Source organism: Oenanthe melanoleuca, chromosome 18 (genome assembly GCF_029582105.1).
Source record: "Oenanthe melanoleuca isolate GR-GAL-2019-014 chromosome 18, OMel1.0, whole genome shotgun sequence".
NCBI lineage: Eukaryota > Metazoa > Chordata > Aves > Passeriformes > Muscicapidae > Oenanthe > Oenanthe melanoleuca.
This window is the reverse complement of record NC_079351.1, coordinates 8,396,606-8,414,158: the sequence shown is the minus strand read 5'-3', so window position 1 is coordinate 8,414,158 and position 17,553 is coordinate 8,396,606. Positions and strand designations below refer to the sequence as shown.

Genomic DNA, 17,553 nt, shown 5'->3' with positions numbered 1-17,553 from the left:
GGGCTGTAGAATGGCTGGTTTGAGGTGCTGCACCACCACTTGCTCATTAATTCCCATTTATTGCCCTGTATTGCTACCAGGGCTTGAGAAAATAAGGGGAGAAGGGGGATCACTGTAATATTTCTCTCATTTTTTGTGATTCAAACCATGTCAGGCAGTGTATCACCAGATTTGGCTTTTTTCCTTTAAGCCCTTATGGTCAGAATAATAACATGAGTATGAATGGAAATGTCTTCCTATTCCATCTGCTGTTATGTTCTCTCTGGTCCTGCCCTTACAGAAAAATGTGTACAACTGCTACTGAGCCAAAATTTAACTGGCACTAATGAGTATAACTTGAAACATGAAAATATTTAGAAAACTTCTAAGTTTGGAAGTAGCACCTACCTCTTGCAGTCACCAGGTCAGTCAAAACACTCTGCAAATTCTGTGTATTTATACAGTAGTGCTGAGCTGCACATTTCACTGTTTGACAGTGTAATGCTGAACTTTTGAGTTGTGATACACAAAGAAATTGGAGAACACAGACATTGATTTCAAGTGTTTTTTTAATTGCTGGTGACATGTAGATAGGAAAGGAAGTATTTCTAGAATCAGCTAAACTCAGTGTTAAATATTTAGATGGTTTCACTCTGAGCATTAGTATGTAGAATTTTTTTTCTCCAACTTCAGGGTATGTATCGACCAAAAATAATGCTTTAAATGGAAGGAAAAAATCACCTTGTTATTCTTAAAAGTGTGGTGTTTGGTCTGTAGGCTGAGAAGAAGCAGAGACTTCCAAAGTTCAGTTTGAAGGGCTTTAAACAAAACCTGTATGGAAAAGAGTAGAAGCTCCTCCAACAAATCTGTATTTACTTGGGAATTCTGATATACTGTTATCATGGATCTCCTGTGTGGTAGCTGGTGAAAGAATAGAAGTGAGGTATCCAGAAATCTTAAACCAAGATTAGATAATGTGTGGAAATCATTACTCAAGGGGTGCTTTTCTGCTTTCCTGGTGAAATTTTATTGTGGAATAGCATAACTTCTGTGGTTTTGATACAATGGACTTCTGACACTACATTGTTCTTTGCTCTTGGATGATAGAAATCTATAGGGGCACTTCTGTAATTATGGAAACTGTAACAAAAGAAATAATAAACATGACATGCTAGTCTTGTAGTGTGTGTGTAAACACATGAGAGTAGACTAATAAACATGGATAATTTCTTTAAAGTGGTGTTCCTGATTTTCAGAGACCCCTATATAAACTACATGAAAACTTGAAAATTGAAAAAACCCAGCAGATCCATCTGCTCAATTAGCTGTGTTCTGCAGAGATAAGATAAAGAATTTGGTAATTTTTGGTAATTTTGGCTTCCCCCACAGGTGACTTATGGCTCTTTTGACTACACTTCTCTGCTCTATCTCTCTGACTACTCCAAAGACTTTGGGGCTGGACGGTTCGTGTTCATGGATGCAGATTCCAACAGGACAGTGGAGCCCCGAGCAGGTATGAGCCCAGCTTGTGCCATTTATTGACTTGCTGGGCTGGCAGCTGGTGTGGGACTGTGTTCTGTGTCAGCAGGAATAATGTGGGTAATGTAGCATTCTGTGTTCAGACTGATGATATCAAAAGTAAAGATTAAAACAGGTTAAAATTTATAATATCTGGTGTTAAGCCACAATAAGTGACTTCCTTGAAAGCTGTAGGACTTGTAGGTGGCCAGTCCTGACAGCTTAGCAGGTCACTGTGCAGCAAGAGCAGAGCTAACTGTCACTGCAGCAAATCCAAATTAAAGCAATTTATTTTAGACCTGAAATTCCTTTGCTGCTCAAGATGGGGCTTAATGCCCTGTAATGGCTGAGGGCTGGGTGTGAAGGTGATGGATTGCCAGGGCTCTGCTGACCTGCTGGAGCATGATGAGCCATGATTACTTGGGTAGAAATCCATCCCTGCTTCCAGGAGGTCTGACAGGGATGAACCTTCTGATGGCTGTCAGTTATAAATAAATAAAAAACCTTTAAGGCTGGTTTGAGATTTTTCTAATATGTGGATAATTTGAAACTAGAATTACTCTGGGGCTGCCTAGAGAACAGCTCAGCCTCAACTCATCTGTCTGCCAGGTGAGAGCTGAGCTTCCAGCAGTGTTACCTTCCATAATGCAAGATCAGCCACACTGCTGCAGGGGAAAAAAAAAAAAAAAAGCACAAATTTATATTTCTTCTGTGTTCTATCTTTTTTTCCAAGACAGAAAAGATGGAAATTTACTCATTTAAAGAGGCTCAGTAATTGTCTGCTGACAGTTGTTACCCCAAGCAGAACTGACTTCAGACTATTGCTGCCTGCAAATTGGGATGGGTATTTTTTGACTTGTGCATCACAGTGATGCACTCACCTGCAGTGATGCTGGTTTAGATAACTGAGATTGCCTGCATTTTGGGTTTGCTGTCACAAATTGTATGTTTGATTATTTTGTTGTTTAAGATTGGAAATAAACCCTAAACTGGAAGCTTCATCTTTTGCAGTAGGCTGCTGCCAATATTTGAAAGGGAGCACATTAAACTATTTTGTTTCCAGATGCAATTCTAAGATTATCAGATCTTTACAGCTGTAGAAATCACAGCTGAATTCTAGATGTGAGGGGAGCTGTGCAGGGACACTCAGCCTGCCTGCAGTGTGCAACCTGCCCCTGACTTAATTTCCAAAGTCTGTATCTGTGAAATTGCTTCCATTCAGCCCCAACTATTCATTTACAGGTTTTCTGCTGCAGGATCTTTGCTCTTGGTGTCATTTTGGGGGGAGAAGGGCAAGCTGATGAAATACAGAATTTTCTTTTTGCTGTTCTTTTGCCAGGGGTTGTATGGGCAGTGTGTGCCCCAGGACACCCCTTTTGAAACAAAACAATGCACAGCTCCTAAGGAATAGCACAAATGTCCTTCATGGACACAGGAGAGAATTAATCACACTTTTCTAACACATCTGTGTTACCACGGTTGTCAGGGGTCCAGGATTGTGTCACAACCTCTTCTGCACAATCACCACTGACATCCTGTGGGCACAAGAGAAAAGCTTTGGAGCTGAAGCACAAGATGAAGGCATTTGCACTTATTTTTCCTCTTGCTGATAAAATATTTTGTGAAGGAATGACCCCAGGCTGCTCTCTGTTGCTGGTACAACTTGATGTATTTTTCATGTTCTTAATGTTCCTCTGCAATGTTTTCTCTTGCTTCTGTCTTTTTGGCTTTTGTTTGTTTGCTTTGTTTTATGCTTCTTTCAATCCTTTGTGCTCCTCTTGTCACTCCAACTCAACTTTTAAAACCACATGTTGATGAGCTTTCATGCTTCTCATTTAGGAGCTCCAGGCTTTTTTAGAGATGACTGTCATAATCACTGGTTCAGTTCTCATGCTTGACAGCTAATTTACTTTTCTGTAATGCTAATGCCACTGCAGTCCTGAAACCTGGTACTTGTCTCACACTTAGATTGCATTTTTGGGGACCTGATACTGTGTGTCCAAATGAGCAGGTTTCTTCTCCTTCGAGCAGCAATTTGTTCCAGTGTCAGTGGGGAGCAGAAAGGCATTGTTAGTGATGCAGCAGAGCAGAAAAGCAGTAATTGGAAATACAAGAAAAAGCAATTAAACAATTGTGGGATGTCCTGTGTTTGAAAGTGCTGCCTGGGCAAGTCCCACTGCTGCTGCAGAGGCACTTGGAGCCCTTTGCTGGTGAGGATCAGTGTCAGCCAGGCTGCTGGGGACAGGGAGAACTGTTCTGCTAGGAGTGGAGCATAAATTAAAATCTTTGCACTTCTCTCAGTGTACATCACTTGCAGATTACCTAAGAAATCTCTAAGTCCTGACTCTCACATAGCTGACTGAAAGACTCTAATTTGTAGGGTGATCTTTAACATCCCCTAGTTTGGTTGTTAGCAAACATTAGCTTTAAGAAGGAGTTATGATTTATTAACATTGAGGCTCTTGAGATTATTTTTTTTAACAGAAATGAACAAGTCTGCACCAGTTCAGTGTACAGACCTTTGGCTAATTCATAACCAGACGTGGCATGAAGGAACACATCTTTCTTGTGCTCTGATGGGCTTCAGGAGTGAATGTGTGTCTTTTGACTTCAGTCAGGACCTCTCTCTGCCACAAGAAACTCACTGTACCATCAGGAAGAAAATTCTTAGTGCCAAAGAAAATAGGACTTTGAAAAGAAAACTTTTTTTTTTTTACAAAGAACAGATCTAAAGTAGTATCTGTTTCTTTTAAATATATATGGAAATTCTGCTTCCAAAATTGTCATACTGGGAATTTTTTTCCACTCCTTGCACCAGGGTTGGCTCTGTGGGAGAAACTGTAAGAAACAGCAACATTTTGAATGAGGTCCTTCAGAATGAAGCCCTTTCAATATTAACTCTTTTTGCTAGTCTGAGACATGTTTTAGTAAACTGCAAGACAAACAGGAGGAATAAGAATAAATGGCAAACATCAAGGCTTTCCTTTTTCAGTCACAAAATTGGTATACTTTCTGCTGCTGCTAAACTTGTCAGTGCATAAGGTTTTGTATTTTAAAATTTCAGAATGCTACAGAGCCTTATGTGAATTTGGGGTCTGGAAATACTAGGTCACAGACTTCACTTGGTCATAAAGTGTAGATGAAACTGCTGTTGGGATGAAATCCCAGGACTGGTTCTGTGTTCTCTGTGTGTGCATTTCTTGGTTTGAAGGTCACCTTTGCTGCACTTATTTTCAGTTTACAGGGGAATTTGTTCTTCATGCAGGTAATTTATTATATAAAGGCAGAAGAAAAGGTTGCAATCCCTTCTGTGTGTTCCTGGAAGAAACTAATCTGTGGGGTAGAATGAATTCTGTACATTGGGGAGTGAAATGTGACTCTATAATCTCAAACTTAGTGTATTATCACAGCTGCCAGAAGTGTGTGATTCTGGAAGTGTAAAATACTTGATTTGAAGGTATAAGATATTTGGGAACCTCCCTCCATATAGACAGTCTCATCTGCCTCTGCATTCAATCCACATCATCCAGATTCAGTCTAGATCACGATAATCTCCTGCCAATCTTAGCTTTAGTTTTGCTCCAATCAGTAAAAAAACTGAAGCACATCTTGAAGTTAAATCAGTATCAGCTGAAAGCTGAGAATAATTTAAAAAAAATCCACAGAAGTATCTGTCAGTTATGGAGCCACCATTAGGAGTTCAGTAAGCACCAGCCATGCAAAGCACAGCAATTCTCACTGATTTGCAATACTCATCACAAATTGTGCCAGGGACTGGTGAGGTGATTGCAAAGAGGAGTGGTAGGAAAAGGAGGATCTGTTGCAGTCATATCAAAAAACCAGAAAATAGCACCTTATTTCTCAGTAGAACTTGGTTTTGGTTTTGTTATCTGTGGAAGAATAACTGTCTTGCAGCTAGGTTTTGCATTCTGATGGTGTTTGATGCCAGGTTAATGATGGCATTAAATGAAACACTCTTTGAGCTGGCCCCATAAAGCAATAGGAGTGCAGGTCAGAGCTGCCCCTAACCTGGTGTTTCTGTGAGTGACTTCTGATAAATCCAGTGCCTTTTGAGACAGCTGTTGCTGAGGGTAGCAGTGCTCACTGCCTGGGGCACTGCAAGGATGGAGGAGTGCTGGGGGAAGAGGTGTCCTGTGTTGTTGCTGCACAGAGCCTTGTGAAGCACTGCCAGGATTCAGAATTGGCCTCTGAGGCTTCTCCCCTGCCATGAAAACTTGGTTAGAGATGACCACATGCAGCATGTCCTCTTTGTGCCTCTGTGTAATGCATCTGCAGGCCAATATTTCCTGAATTTGAGTTGATACTGGTCAAGAAAATGTGCAGCAAAGCTGAAGGAAGAAAGCAGTGGAAAATCAGCTTCAAAGAGTTACTCCATAAATTCAGGTAATGTAACAGATGAAATAAAACAAAATACCAAAGTAACTGCAGGTTGAGCTGTGTGTGGTTCAGTAGGGAGGGTTCATTTCTTGGTTCCTAAGCTGTGTGTGAATGTCACAGGCCACAGATATTCTGATGAAGCCTCTTTAAGGGCCAGTTTTGGAATAACTGAGCAGCAGAGGTTACCTTTGTGCTTCTGCTTCAGTGATGTACTAAATCCAAAACCCAGAACTTGGTTATCCATGTGATTTGACCACAGCTCTACTGGACATGCCATGCTTGGCAAGGTCAGGATAAGTCAGATGGGTGATCCTGAGGTTGTTGAGTGTGGTTGAAGTTGCAGCACTTGGTTCTTAGTGAGAACTTTTGGTAGCAGTCAGATTCTGAGCCTGAGCAGAGCTGGCAGCACTGGCTGGGTGAGGCTCAGCCCTGGAGGGAGAGCTGGAAAGCAGGGCAGGGGTGATACCCCTGTCCTCCTCCTGGCTCTGGGGAGAAGAGATGGAGCCAAAAGGCCTTGGGGAGACTCAGTAACTGATTTGGAGAGAGCAAATAAGCATTTTTCACTCCTGAATACTCCCCAGGGTTGTCACACCTCACAGAGTGGAAAACTGTTGTGATTCTGAGCAACCAACTGTGCTGGTAGGAGAGAGGCAGGCAGGGATTGTAAAAATCTAACGGTTGATATCTAAAAATGTTCACGTACTTTTAGCAGGAAATAAGTTCATTAATTGTCTTTAAAAACTGTAATCTGGAAGATTTCCAGGCGCTTCTGAATTTAAAGTAGAAGCAATTATTTTTGTGAGAGTATTGTTAATACTACAAATTACAAACTGGCTGTGGGAGACTTCACTGTGTGAACCAAAGATTTTATTTATAACAGCAAGAACTTTCTGTCTAGTAACTAAATATGGGATGAGTTTGTAACTAGGATTTGATACTTATTGCAGGTAGTTTTTTGTTTGAGGTTTTATTTTTAGGACATAGGATTTTTCATTCTTCTGTGCTTGACATAAATGTAGCAAAATGGTTCAGAGAAGCTTGTGTCCTCTGTTCTGAGGTGCTTCTTTACCCCAGATCAGGGCACTTGCAGACATTGTCAGTCCAGGTTCCTTTTGTGGAATTTTCTTAAAGCACTTGCTTAAATTCCCCCAATTCAACATTTTTAAATAAGTAATTGAATTAGTGAAATAAGTTTTATTGTGTGCTTGCAGAAAACATTATTACCAGTTTATTTGCCTAATGATATGATAGGTTTTCTTGGACACTGTAGATGAGAATGAATTGGTGATTAATCCTAAACAGATGATGAGGATGAGAACACAACTGTTGTGCATTTTCCCTGGCAGTGCTTCTGTCTGGCTGTCATTCAGCACATGAGATGCAGTTTTTCCTTCTTTCCTGAGGAACATTTAGAGCTGATAAATGTTAGGCAGACAGTGGAAGCTGTCAGTGCATGAGATGAAAGATGCTGAATGGATCTGTGGTGCCAAATAAACTGTTCCTGCTTCCCTCTAACTAGACAGAGGAGTTGTTTCCTTTCCTTCTGAGCAGCAGCTCAATCATCCCAGTGCCCCCAGCCATGGACAGTGGATGGTGTGAGACCCTTTCCATTCCCCCAGCCCTGCTTTGCATCCCTTTCCTGGTGTCCAGGGAGGAGAGGGAGGGCACAGTGACCATTCCCTCACTTGATCCAGTGATGGTTGAGACAATCTAACACCTTTCACCTTGAAGTTCTCATCACCCAAGGAGTTCACAAGGAAATTTGGCAGAGAATTAAACTAGAAGAGCCAGAAGGATGCTGCAAAGAAAGCAGAAAGGGAAATAGCATGTGAAGGATGGGAGCATGAAGGGCTTGGAGACCAGTGGAAGAACAGGCAAGCTGCAAATCTGAGTGATTGCCAAAGCTGACATTGATGTGGATGGCCAGTTTCATGTGTAATCAGAATAACTGGGGTTGGAAAGTACCTCTGGACATCATCTGCTCCATGCCCCTTGTTCAAAAATCAAATACAGGAGACACAGGGGTAGAAAAATCATGTCTGAGACCTCCCTGGGAAACATCTAAATGCTGCACTCATTTGTGCCAATGACATGGCCCTGGAGGGACAGAGTGTGTGCCAGTGACATGGCCCTGGAGGGACAGAGTGTGTGCCAGTGACATGGCCCAGGTGGGACAGAGTGTGTGCCAGTGACATGGCCCTGGTGGGACAGAGTGTGTGCCAGTGACATGGCCCAGGTGGGACAGAGTGTGTGCCAGTGACATGGCCCTGGAGGGACAGAGTGTGTGCCAGTGACATGGCCCTGGTGGGACAGAGTGTGTGCCAGTGACATGGCCCTGGAGGGACAGGTTTGTGCCAGTGTCAGGGCCCTGGAGGGACAGAGTGTGTGCCAGTGACATGGCCCTGGTGGGACAGAGTGTGTGCCAATGACATGGCCCTGGTGGGACAGAGTGTGTGCCAGTGACATGGCCCTGGTGGGACAGAGTGTGTGCCAGTGACATGGCCCTGGAGGGACAGAGTGTGTGCCAATGACATGGCCCTGGTGGGACAGAGTGTGTGCCAGTGACATGGCCCTGGTGGGACAGAGTGTGTGCCAGTGACATGGCCCTGGAGGCACAGAGTGTGTGCCAGTGACATGGCCCTGGAGGCACAGAGTGTGTGCCAGTGACATGGCCCTGGAGGGACAGAGTGTGTGCCAGTGACATGGCCCTGGAGGGACAGAGTGTGTGCCAGTGACATGGCCCTGGTGGGACAGAGTGTGTGCCAGTGACATGGCCCTGGAGGGACAGAGTGTGTGCCAGTGACATGGCCCTGGTGGGACAGAGTGTGTGCCAGTGATGTGACCCTGGGAGCCTGGTAGGATTCAGGAGTGGGATATAATTTAGAAGTTGGCCTTGATTTGAGAAAGGGCAACTTCCCAAGGGCTCTTCTAACCTGTTAGGCAATGAATGTGTAATATTAGAGATACAATCATCATGTAATATTTTTTCTTATGAGCATTGTGGTCTGTTAATTTCATTATGGTTCTCAAAATCATGTCATATATTCCCTACAGCTTGTTATAATTCAAGCTGTTGTGCCCTACTGATTTTCCTTCTTCTGTAAGAACAAGATAAGATATAAGATTTTATAATACATTTAAATCAGAGCATGTGTTAACTGTGAAGGATTATAATGATGTTTGCTAATTTATTTTCACAGAAACCTTGTTAGGATAGGTCAGTACTACTTTCATTTCCTTTAGACAAGGAAAAAAGTGACAGAGAAAGTAGTTTTGTGGAGGTCACAGTTACATGTCAGGAGTGCAGATGTCACTGAAAATTGTTTCCTTTGTATTTCCCTCCAATCTGTATTGCCTCTCAGGACAGAGTTAGCAAATTGAAGGCTTGTTTATGGAAGTGCAGCTGAAGATTCAGCAGGGATAACATTTCCTGAGAGCAAGCCTTTTGGGAATAATGACTTTTTCTGTGACACAGCTCTGAGTACATCTAAAAAGAATTCACTGCTAGGGAGTGGTTCTGAATTAAACCTGGGAAAGCAAAAGTAGGGAAAAGCAAGGGATTGTATTTAATACATTTATTCCTCCAGTGTTTTTGTTTGAGTAATTAAATGCTACATAGTTGGTGTGTTAGTGAAATGTCTGTTGCTTTTGCTGCTTGTTAGATTTTATTCCTTAAAATGACAGTGTTGCTTCATCTAAACTGGGGTCACATAAAATTTATAGCAGTGGATCTTGTGACTGGCACTTGCATGTCTTCTTAAATAATGATTCCTGTGGATCAGTGCAGACATGGATTCTCAAAAAGTCAGGAGAAGAAGTGGTTACCTCTAATACAATTAAGATCTTGCTTCCTGTAAGAGGTTGTTAGGAGTTCCCTGGCCTTGGTCACTGCCAGTGACCATCATCTGGGTAAGGATATTGCCATATATCCCTTGAAGGTTTTGTCAGATGGGATGGGAATTAACATTCTCTACCCTCTTTTTGAACATTTATACTGATAAAAATGATGTACCATGGAAAGAGTGTGCTTTTGCTTCAAAATCTTTGTGAAGGAAGTAAGTTTAAAAGAAATTCTTCCCAAGTGAGGAAAAAGCATCTTTGAAAACTGACTTTAGCCTTGTTCAGTTACCCAGAGACTCCAGCTGACGCATATGGGAGAAGATTGATGCCATATATATGAAGACATACTTATTAAAGAAGGAACTTAAAAGACATTCAGTATAGCAAAAAAAAAATCAATTTAATTGGTTTAAACAACACACTGAACCTTGTCTAGCTCTGAATTACTACTACTACTACTAGTCAGAGATCAAACAAATCAGCTTGAAAGTCAGTTTAAGGCAAAGCTTTGGGTGGGCAGGTGAGGGACCAATAATAATGTACTTTAATGAAGTTGAAATGTAGTTTAAAAGGGGAAAAAATCATGACACAGGGATTTTGTATGGAATCCTTGAGGGCAGCACTGTTCATTGCATCATTGATAGGGCTGGAGCATGTTGCCTTCATTCAGCCTTTAATCCAGAAAAGCAGGACAGGGAGGTGGGAATGAGCTGTGCATACAAATGGATCTCTTCTTTACATGAGTGTAACTTCAGCCATTACTGAGGTGCAGCAGAAGGGATGAAATTGTTATGGAAGACTCTGAACTGCACTCTGAGGATTAAGATGTGAGCTACAACAGAACATGAAAGAGACTCAGGGATAAACCCAGCCCCATAAAGCCAGTCTGGTTTTGTCCAAATCCCCCATGTGTGCTGCTTAGGGGGATGCAAGCAAAGGAGCTTCTGGGTCTTTGGGATCCCTTTTAGAAGAGAAACCCAGCAATGTGCCTGGTGCCTGTTTTGGAGGAATAGGATAGGGTTAGAATAATTATGTTGTTGTTGTTGTTGTTGTTGTACAGACTTTAGGTAGCCATCAGCTTTTAAACAAACTCTAATTTGAACAGTGGGGGGAAGCCTCAGTAGGAAAAGCACATCTGCAGGTGAGAAACTTGGCTTCCTTGGGAGAACTGGAGCAGTCCCACAGAGCTGTGTCAGTGGGCATCAAACTTGTGCATTCTCAGAGCAGTCAGTAACCTGGGAGTGCAGGGGCTCCCTTCTGCTGTCCCACCGAGGGGATGGCAGTGTACCTCTGCTCTCAGCATCACTCACTGCAGCTCCATTTCTCCTGATGCCCCCTGAGGCCTGGAGTGTCCCCAGGCAGGACAGTGATGGGCAGGAGCAGGCACAGCAGTGAGCACTTGAATCTGTAAAACAGCTGCCAAGACATGGATGGAGTGGCTCTTTCTAAGGAAAGTGAATTTGTACATGGCTGATATGTGACTCTGTGACCTGCCTGAGCATTAAGTGGTCAGGCCAGGCACAGAAAGCACTAGCACACACTTGGTGCAATGCTGAGAAGCTGCCACAGCTGCTGAGGCTTTGTCACTGAAGGCTTTTTGCCACCTCTGTGATGCTTCCTCCTTCTTTGGTCTAAAATCAGAGCCAGGACTAGAAGGGGAGCAGGGAGGAAATCAGAACACTTTGCTGACAGTCACTGGAGTTGGGCTTTTTTGTTTTTAATTGAGGACACTAAGAACTGTCTTCTTTGTTCTTGGCTTCCTCCTGCCTTTTATAAACGAATATTGGTGGGATTCCATCTCCAGCTTCATGGCACAAAGTCTGTCTGTGATCACCCGCGGGCTCTCAGGTCACTGTTCTCAGGAACAGCCGAGCTGCAGCCCAGTGCTGATCCATTCACACCTCTAACCCTTTGTCTTTGCAGGCCGGGTGTCGTTTTTCACCTCGGGCTCGGAGAACCTGCACCGTGTGGAGAAGGTTCGGTGGGGCACTCGCTTCGCCATCACCATCTCCTTCAGCTGCGACCCCGCGCACGGCATCGGGGACCCGCTGCTGGGCTGAGCCTGAGCCTGGCCTGAGCCTGAGCCTGAGCCTGAGCCTGAGCCTGAGCCTGAGCCTGAGCCTGAGCCTGAGCCAGACACAGCTCAGGAGCTGCTGGCCTGAGCCTGAGCCTGAGCCTGAGCCAGACACAGCTCAGGAGCTGCTGGGCTGAGCCTGAGCCAGACACAGCTCAGGAGCTGCTGGGCTGAGCCTGAGCCTGAGCCAGACACAGCTCAGGAGCTGCTGGGCTGATCCTGAGCCTGAGCCTGAGCCTGAGCCTGAGCCTGGCCTGAGCCTGAGCCTGAGCCTGAGCCTGAGCCTGAGCCTGAGCCAGACAGCTCAGGAGCTGCTGGCCTGAGCCTGAGCCTGAGCCAGACACAGCTCAGGAGCTGCTGGGCTGAGCCTGAGCCAGACACAGCTCAGGAGCTGCTGGGCTGAGCCTGAACCAGACACAGGTCAGGAGCTGCTGGGCTGACCTTGAACCAGACACAGGTCAGGAGCTGCTGGGCTGAGCCTGAACCAGACACAGGTCAGGAGCTGCTGGGCTGACCTTGAACCAGACACAGGTCAGGAGCTGCTGGGCTGAGCCTGAACCAGACACAGGTCAGGAGCTGCTGGGCTGAGCCTGAGCCAGACACAGGTCAGGAGCTGCTGGGCTGAGCCTGAGCCAGACACAGCTCAGGAGCTCCGGGTGGGAGCTCAGCTGGCACAGGAGAGACCCTGCAGGAGGAGAGGAGAAAGGGAGAAAGCATCTCCTGTAACCTCATGTGCTATTAGAGCTGCCCAGCTGTGGGAACACACCCTCACACACTTTGTTTTCACATCTCCTTTCCATAAACAGTGCAAATGGTGGCTTAAGGACCACCTTAAATGTGATGCATTCTGGAAATGGTTTGTCTTCATGTGCCAAAGAGACAGGCTACAAAGAACAGAGAATGGGCTCCACAAAGAAGAGAAAATGAATTCTTCATTTTTAAAATATTTTTTAAAAATTCTTCAGTTTGAAAGATGCAGTCTCTTGGGCCATGCCTTGATGTGACTCCCCAGGCTGCTTTCCCTTTTCAGTTCTTTAGTCCCTTCAGGGTGTAGAAAGTCTGACCTGAGTTACTTAGGCCAGGTGAGTGTTATTCTCCAGAACACACCTGCTGAGAGGGATGGATTCTCCTGAGTGTGGGACCTGTGGGGAATACACCTGGCTTTGCCTACTGGGACCTGAACTTTTTTTAAAATTTAATTACTACTGATTCAGTCTTCAGGAAGTCTCTCAATAGCTTTTTTTGGACTTCTCTTTTCCAGTTTACTATGAGACTTTTTCTGTTAATGAGGACCACTGGTGTTCCCTGAATGTTGAATTGCAGGGACTTCAAGAGGAACTGTGTGCACTGTAACAACCACATTGCCAAATACTTTGGATTTTTTACTGCAGTCAGAGATTTCTGTGGGTCAGGAAATTGATAAATAAATGGTAGGAAAACCTAATTTTTTTTCTTAATCAAATTCTGAAGTAACCGTGTTGATCTGGTTTATTACTTGGATGTATAATTTCTGTGAAACTGAAAATCTGGGAATGTGCTTTGATTATTTTTTTTTTAAATTTAATGCATACAGTTTGGACTTTATAACATACCCTTTTATGAAAATGGTAAGTACTGGGGGAATGACACTGAAAATGAATAAAAAGGGTAATGATAAGAGCCTCAGATGTCTGAGGGCTCTCACTGGGCACACCAAGATTAATCCTCTGTAATTTCATTTCTTTGTTCTGAAAAAGTCTTCCTTGTCTCTACTAACAAGGGACAATTGTTGAAATGGCTGGATGCAAGGAAATAATAAAGTCACTTGGGTTCCACATTGAAACACTTGTCTTAAAGCCTGTTTATTCCAAGGAATTTGCATTACTCCATGGTTTAAGTCCATGTGAAGCAGACCAAGATCACCAACAGCTTTACTGGATTGAACTTGATTCCTGCCATTACCCTGAGATTTAAATGTAGGGCTTTTCCCCCAAAATACCTGATATGAATCTGAGCATGAATGGACCTGTGTTTGCTGGTTACTCTGTCATGCCAGCTGTGAGTGGCACTTCTGGAGCTGCCCTCTGCCAGATCCTGCTCAGCACAATCCTCTCAGGCCATGGGGGGATCTCAGCTCATCTCCTCCTGGATTTTCATCTTTGTAGACCCTGTGTCTGGTAATAACTGCTGCCCGTGGTGCATCTCCTGCTGGATGTTCAGAAATAAAATCCAGCTGGTATTTGTCTTTTGGAGTCTCTAATCCTCAGTAATCTGGTCAATATGGTGACCAAACCTATCACCTGTAATTTGTTGGGAGATTGTGCACTGTTCATGGTAGGAGAGCTCCTTGGAACAGAGACAAATATTTTGTATGTTTTAGTGCCACTGAGATTCTTCTGTTTAAAATTTCAATATCCAGACTATTAAAAGCAATGCCTAGATCTAGGGAAAATTTAAATGGCAAATGAAGTAAAGTGCAATCTAAAAGTTTCTGAAAGTAGCCTCCAGTAGGAAGCAGTAATTGCAGAATGTTCCTGGGGCACAGTGGAAGTTGAATTCACTGCTTAATAGGAACAAACTTGGTTTAATTTATTTTAGGCCACCTAAATTCCCTGAATAACTTTTTATTAAGGGTCTCTCCAGATAATGACATATAATTCTGAACTTGAAATATATTAATTTCTGTCCTTTTTGAGGCTCAGCTGCCTGTTGCTTCTGGGAACTGCAGGGCTCTGATTCCTGGAACTCTGACTGCTTCAAGGGCAGGATTTCTTCAAGTAGCATGTGATGCCAGGCTGCTGCAGAGAAGTGCTCTTGGTTGAGCAGAGGTGAGGACAGAGCATGGCAGATGTGTCCCAGATGTGTGAGGACCTTTGTAAAGAGCCCTTGTGCTTAGAGCAAAGTAAAGAAAGGTCAGTGCTTGTGCAGTGTGAATTGGGGCAGAGTCCTGATGTTAAAATTACAGCTTTGCACCTGAAAGAAGACTTGTTACAGGTATCTGGGAATGCTGGTTTGTGTTTTGAAAGGAAATTACTTGTAAGGAAAGGCAAAGGCTGCTGGTGTGAAAAGTCCCAAAGTAAACCAGAAAATGCAGCAGGAGAACAAGCCAGATTTTACTCCCTACAGTGAGATTGAGTGCAGCCTCCTGAGGATTTCTGTGAGTTGTGCTACTTTAAAAACCATATTTCCATTCAAATGTTTTGTGGAATATCAGGAACTTTTGAAAAATTATCAGGTTTTGTGGTCAGATTAGGTTTTTAACGTACACCTACCTTTCAGTCTTGTAGCATGCATTAAATTTTAATTTTCTTATCCCCTGTGATTCTAGGAACTCTGGGTGGAATTCTTTGCACTTCTCATGTGTAACATTTTCATTGTGTGAGCAGCTGTGGAATCATTATGGCTTTGAATTCCTTGTAAGTCAACTGAAGGTTTAGGAAGGTACATTTATGTTGAGATTTTCCTGAATATTTATCTTCCACCTGAAATATTCTGTGCTCTATCCTATTGAATTTCAAGTCCAGAAATGTTTACAAGGATATCCTATTTACAAAATGATTTAATGGATTTATAGCAGAAATTCAGCTTCATGTCTTACTTATTTTTAAGGTCAGCAGCAGGGTGTTTTAGGGGGCTGTAGCACCTGATAAAGTGCACATTAAAATAAATGTAGCTGAAAAGGCATTGATGATGGCTGTGCTGCCAAGGAAATCTGGTTTTGTTTCTTCAGTTGCATTTCTTAGTATTGAATTGCTCCTTCACAGCTTTCCTTTCCCCAGTAAATGATTTTTTTTTTTTAATGTAAGAGTTCTGGTGTTCCTTCTCTATCCAGCTGTCCTTGCACAGTGTTTGCAGGGGATTTGGTTCTCTAACCTGCTCATGGGGGGTCTGTGCAATATTTTTGTCTAAATTCTGGGGGTAAAACCAGGAGATGCTGCTGGAGGTCAGGGATCTTTGAGTGGAAAGAGATAAATACAATCAACCTACCAAGCCAAAAAAAAAAAAAAAAAAAAATTCCCAACTCTTGTCTTTCCTTTTTTGAGTCTCTTGTGGAAATCCAAGCAGACATTCCAGGAGCAGCAGCAGAGTTATTTCCTCTCTGAACCACAGGTGGCTCTGGCACACATGGGTTGTCTCAGCCTGGGAGATGAGCTGAGGCAGAGTGCTGGGGGTGGAATCCTCAGTCTGTGCCCTGCTCCTGTGAACACCCAGAGAGCTGCAGCTCTGCCCTGCTCTGCTCTTGGCAGCACTCTTGGGGAGCTGAAAGCTCCTTTTACATCATGGGCTGAACCCTGCTTCCAGCTCTCTATTCCTGATTGTTAATTTATGCCCAAAGTCTCTGTCTGGCCGTCTTTTATCTTCTGTGAGTGCTGGTGGCTTTGGACTAAAGTTTTTCAGGGTGGACTGTGCAAAGGGAATAAATAATTGCCCAATTTCTCGTCTTTGAGTGTCCATCACCTCCCCTCAAATCACTCATTTCACCCCTCCCTTCTGTCCCAGCACACCTCAGCCTTGACCTGTAGCAAGAACTGACCAGGGGTAGAGCTCAGTGCTTTATTTATTTATTCATTGACTGGCTTGCTAGCACTGCAGAGGAGCTGCCTTTTTCCTCTGATCCTTTTAGCCCATGAGAGGTATTTATCTTCATAAAGGATTTCTAACTCAATTTTTTTTGCATTTTTCATTCCTCAGCATTCTTGTTTTCCCTCCAAATCCTCTTATTTTTCTTCTAGCAGAGGTATTGCCCATGTTTAGACCAATTATTTCAGAAATAATTATTTCCATCTTGCCTATTTTCCTGTAAAGCTGAAATAATGACAAGGAATGGATGCTGTGATGCATTCTTGTCTTTCCTGATACCTCCTGGACAATGAGTGGGGAATTTTGAAATTAGAGGGAATTTGGTATTAGAGAGAATGAGTCAGACCTTGGGATCACAGCAAGAAATGCCTTCCTTGAATAGTTCTTACTGTGAAATCAATAAAGCAGCCTGGAAATAGCATCTCCTCATTTATGCAGCATTTAGATTTATCTAAATAAAAACATCTTGGTTTACTGCTGATAATCTTGAGGCTATCCAGGGAACCTGGTCTGGGTGAATCCACGAGCTGCCAGGTCAGATGGATTGCTCATAATGAGCTGCACTGAAACCTGCCCCTTTTTGAAGGAAATATTCTATTTATAGAGAGAAGCTGAGATTTGTGGAGTGTTCATGTTCCATGTTTCTGGGAATTCCTTGGAATAGTCCTCCAGTGTTCAAAAAAGCTCATTTTGGATGTAGATAACTTTCCTATTCTTTTATTAACAAACCACAGCAGCCCCTCCACCCCCCCAAAAGCACCAACTGGGTTCCTGAGCCATTTTTCTGTTCAGACACCTTGAGGATTTGTCTCTTTCTTGTTCCTCAGTTTATACAATTATTTTAAGCTGTTTATGTAGATGCCTGGACACTTTGGTGCTGACTCCACAGAAAAAAAATCTTGCTGTTTTCCTTTGAGAGAGCTTTTCCCTGCCAGGGGAAGGTCTTTGGGTGGATTCCTACCTTGGAGGTGACCTCCTCAGCATATTAACTTGCCAGCCAGACCATTAAATCTTGTGGGAATAAACAAAGGCAGGTCCTAATGGAGTCATTCTGCATGTCTTGGCTCTGGCTGGTGGTTTCTTCCATTCCCTCTAGCAGGGAATTGTGTTTATTTCTGATTTATGTTACTGAGGAGCAGACGTGTTCTGGGAGTCCTCCCTGCATAATGGGGCTTTAATTGTGG

At 43.4% G+C, this 17,553-nt stretch overlaps 1 protein-coding gene across 1 annotated transcript in view; it reads left to right on the top strand.

Annotated features, from left to right (window-relative positions):
* OGFOD3 (2-oxoglutarate and iron dependent oxygenase domain containing 3) overlaps positions 1-12,758 on the top strand; it is a 34,310-nt gene extending 21,552 nt beyond the window's left edge. The window contains exons 8-9 of the mRNA XM_056506007.1: positions 1,369-1,492; positions 11,659-12,758. Coding sequence (XP_056361982.1) covers positions 1,369-1,492; positions 11,659-11,795 — 261 coding nt within the window. The 3' untranslated portion in view covers positions 11,796-12,758. The remainder of the gene's footprint in view (positions 1-1,368; positions 1,493-11,658) is intronic.
* The last annotated feature ends 4,795 nt before the right edge of the window (positions 12,759-17,553 follow it).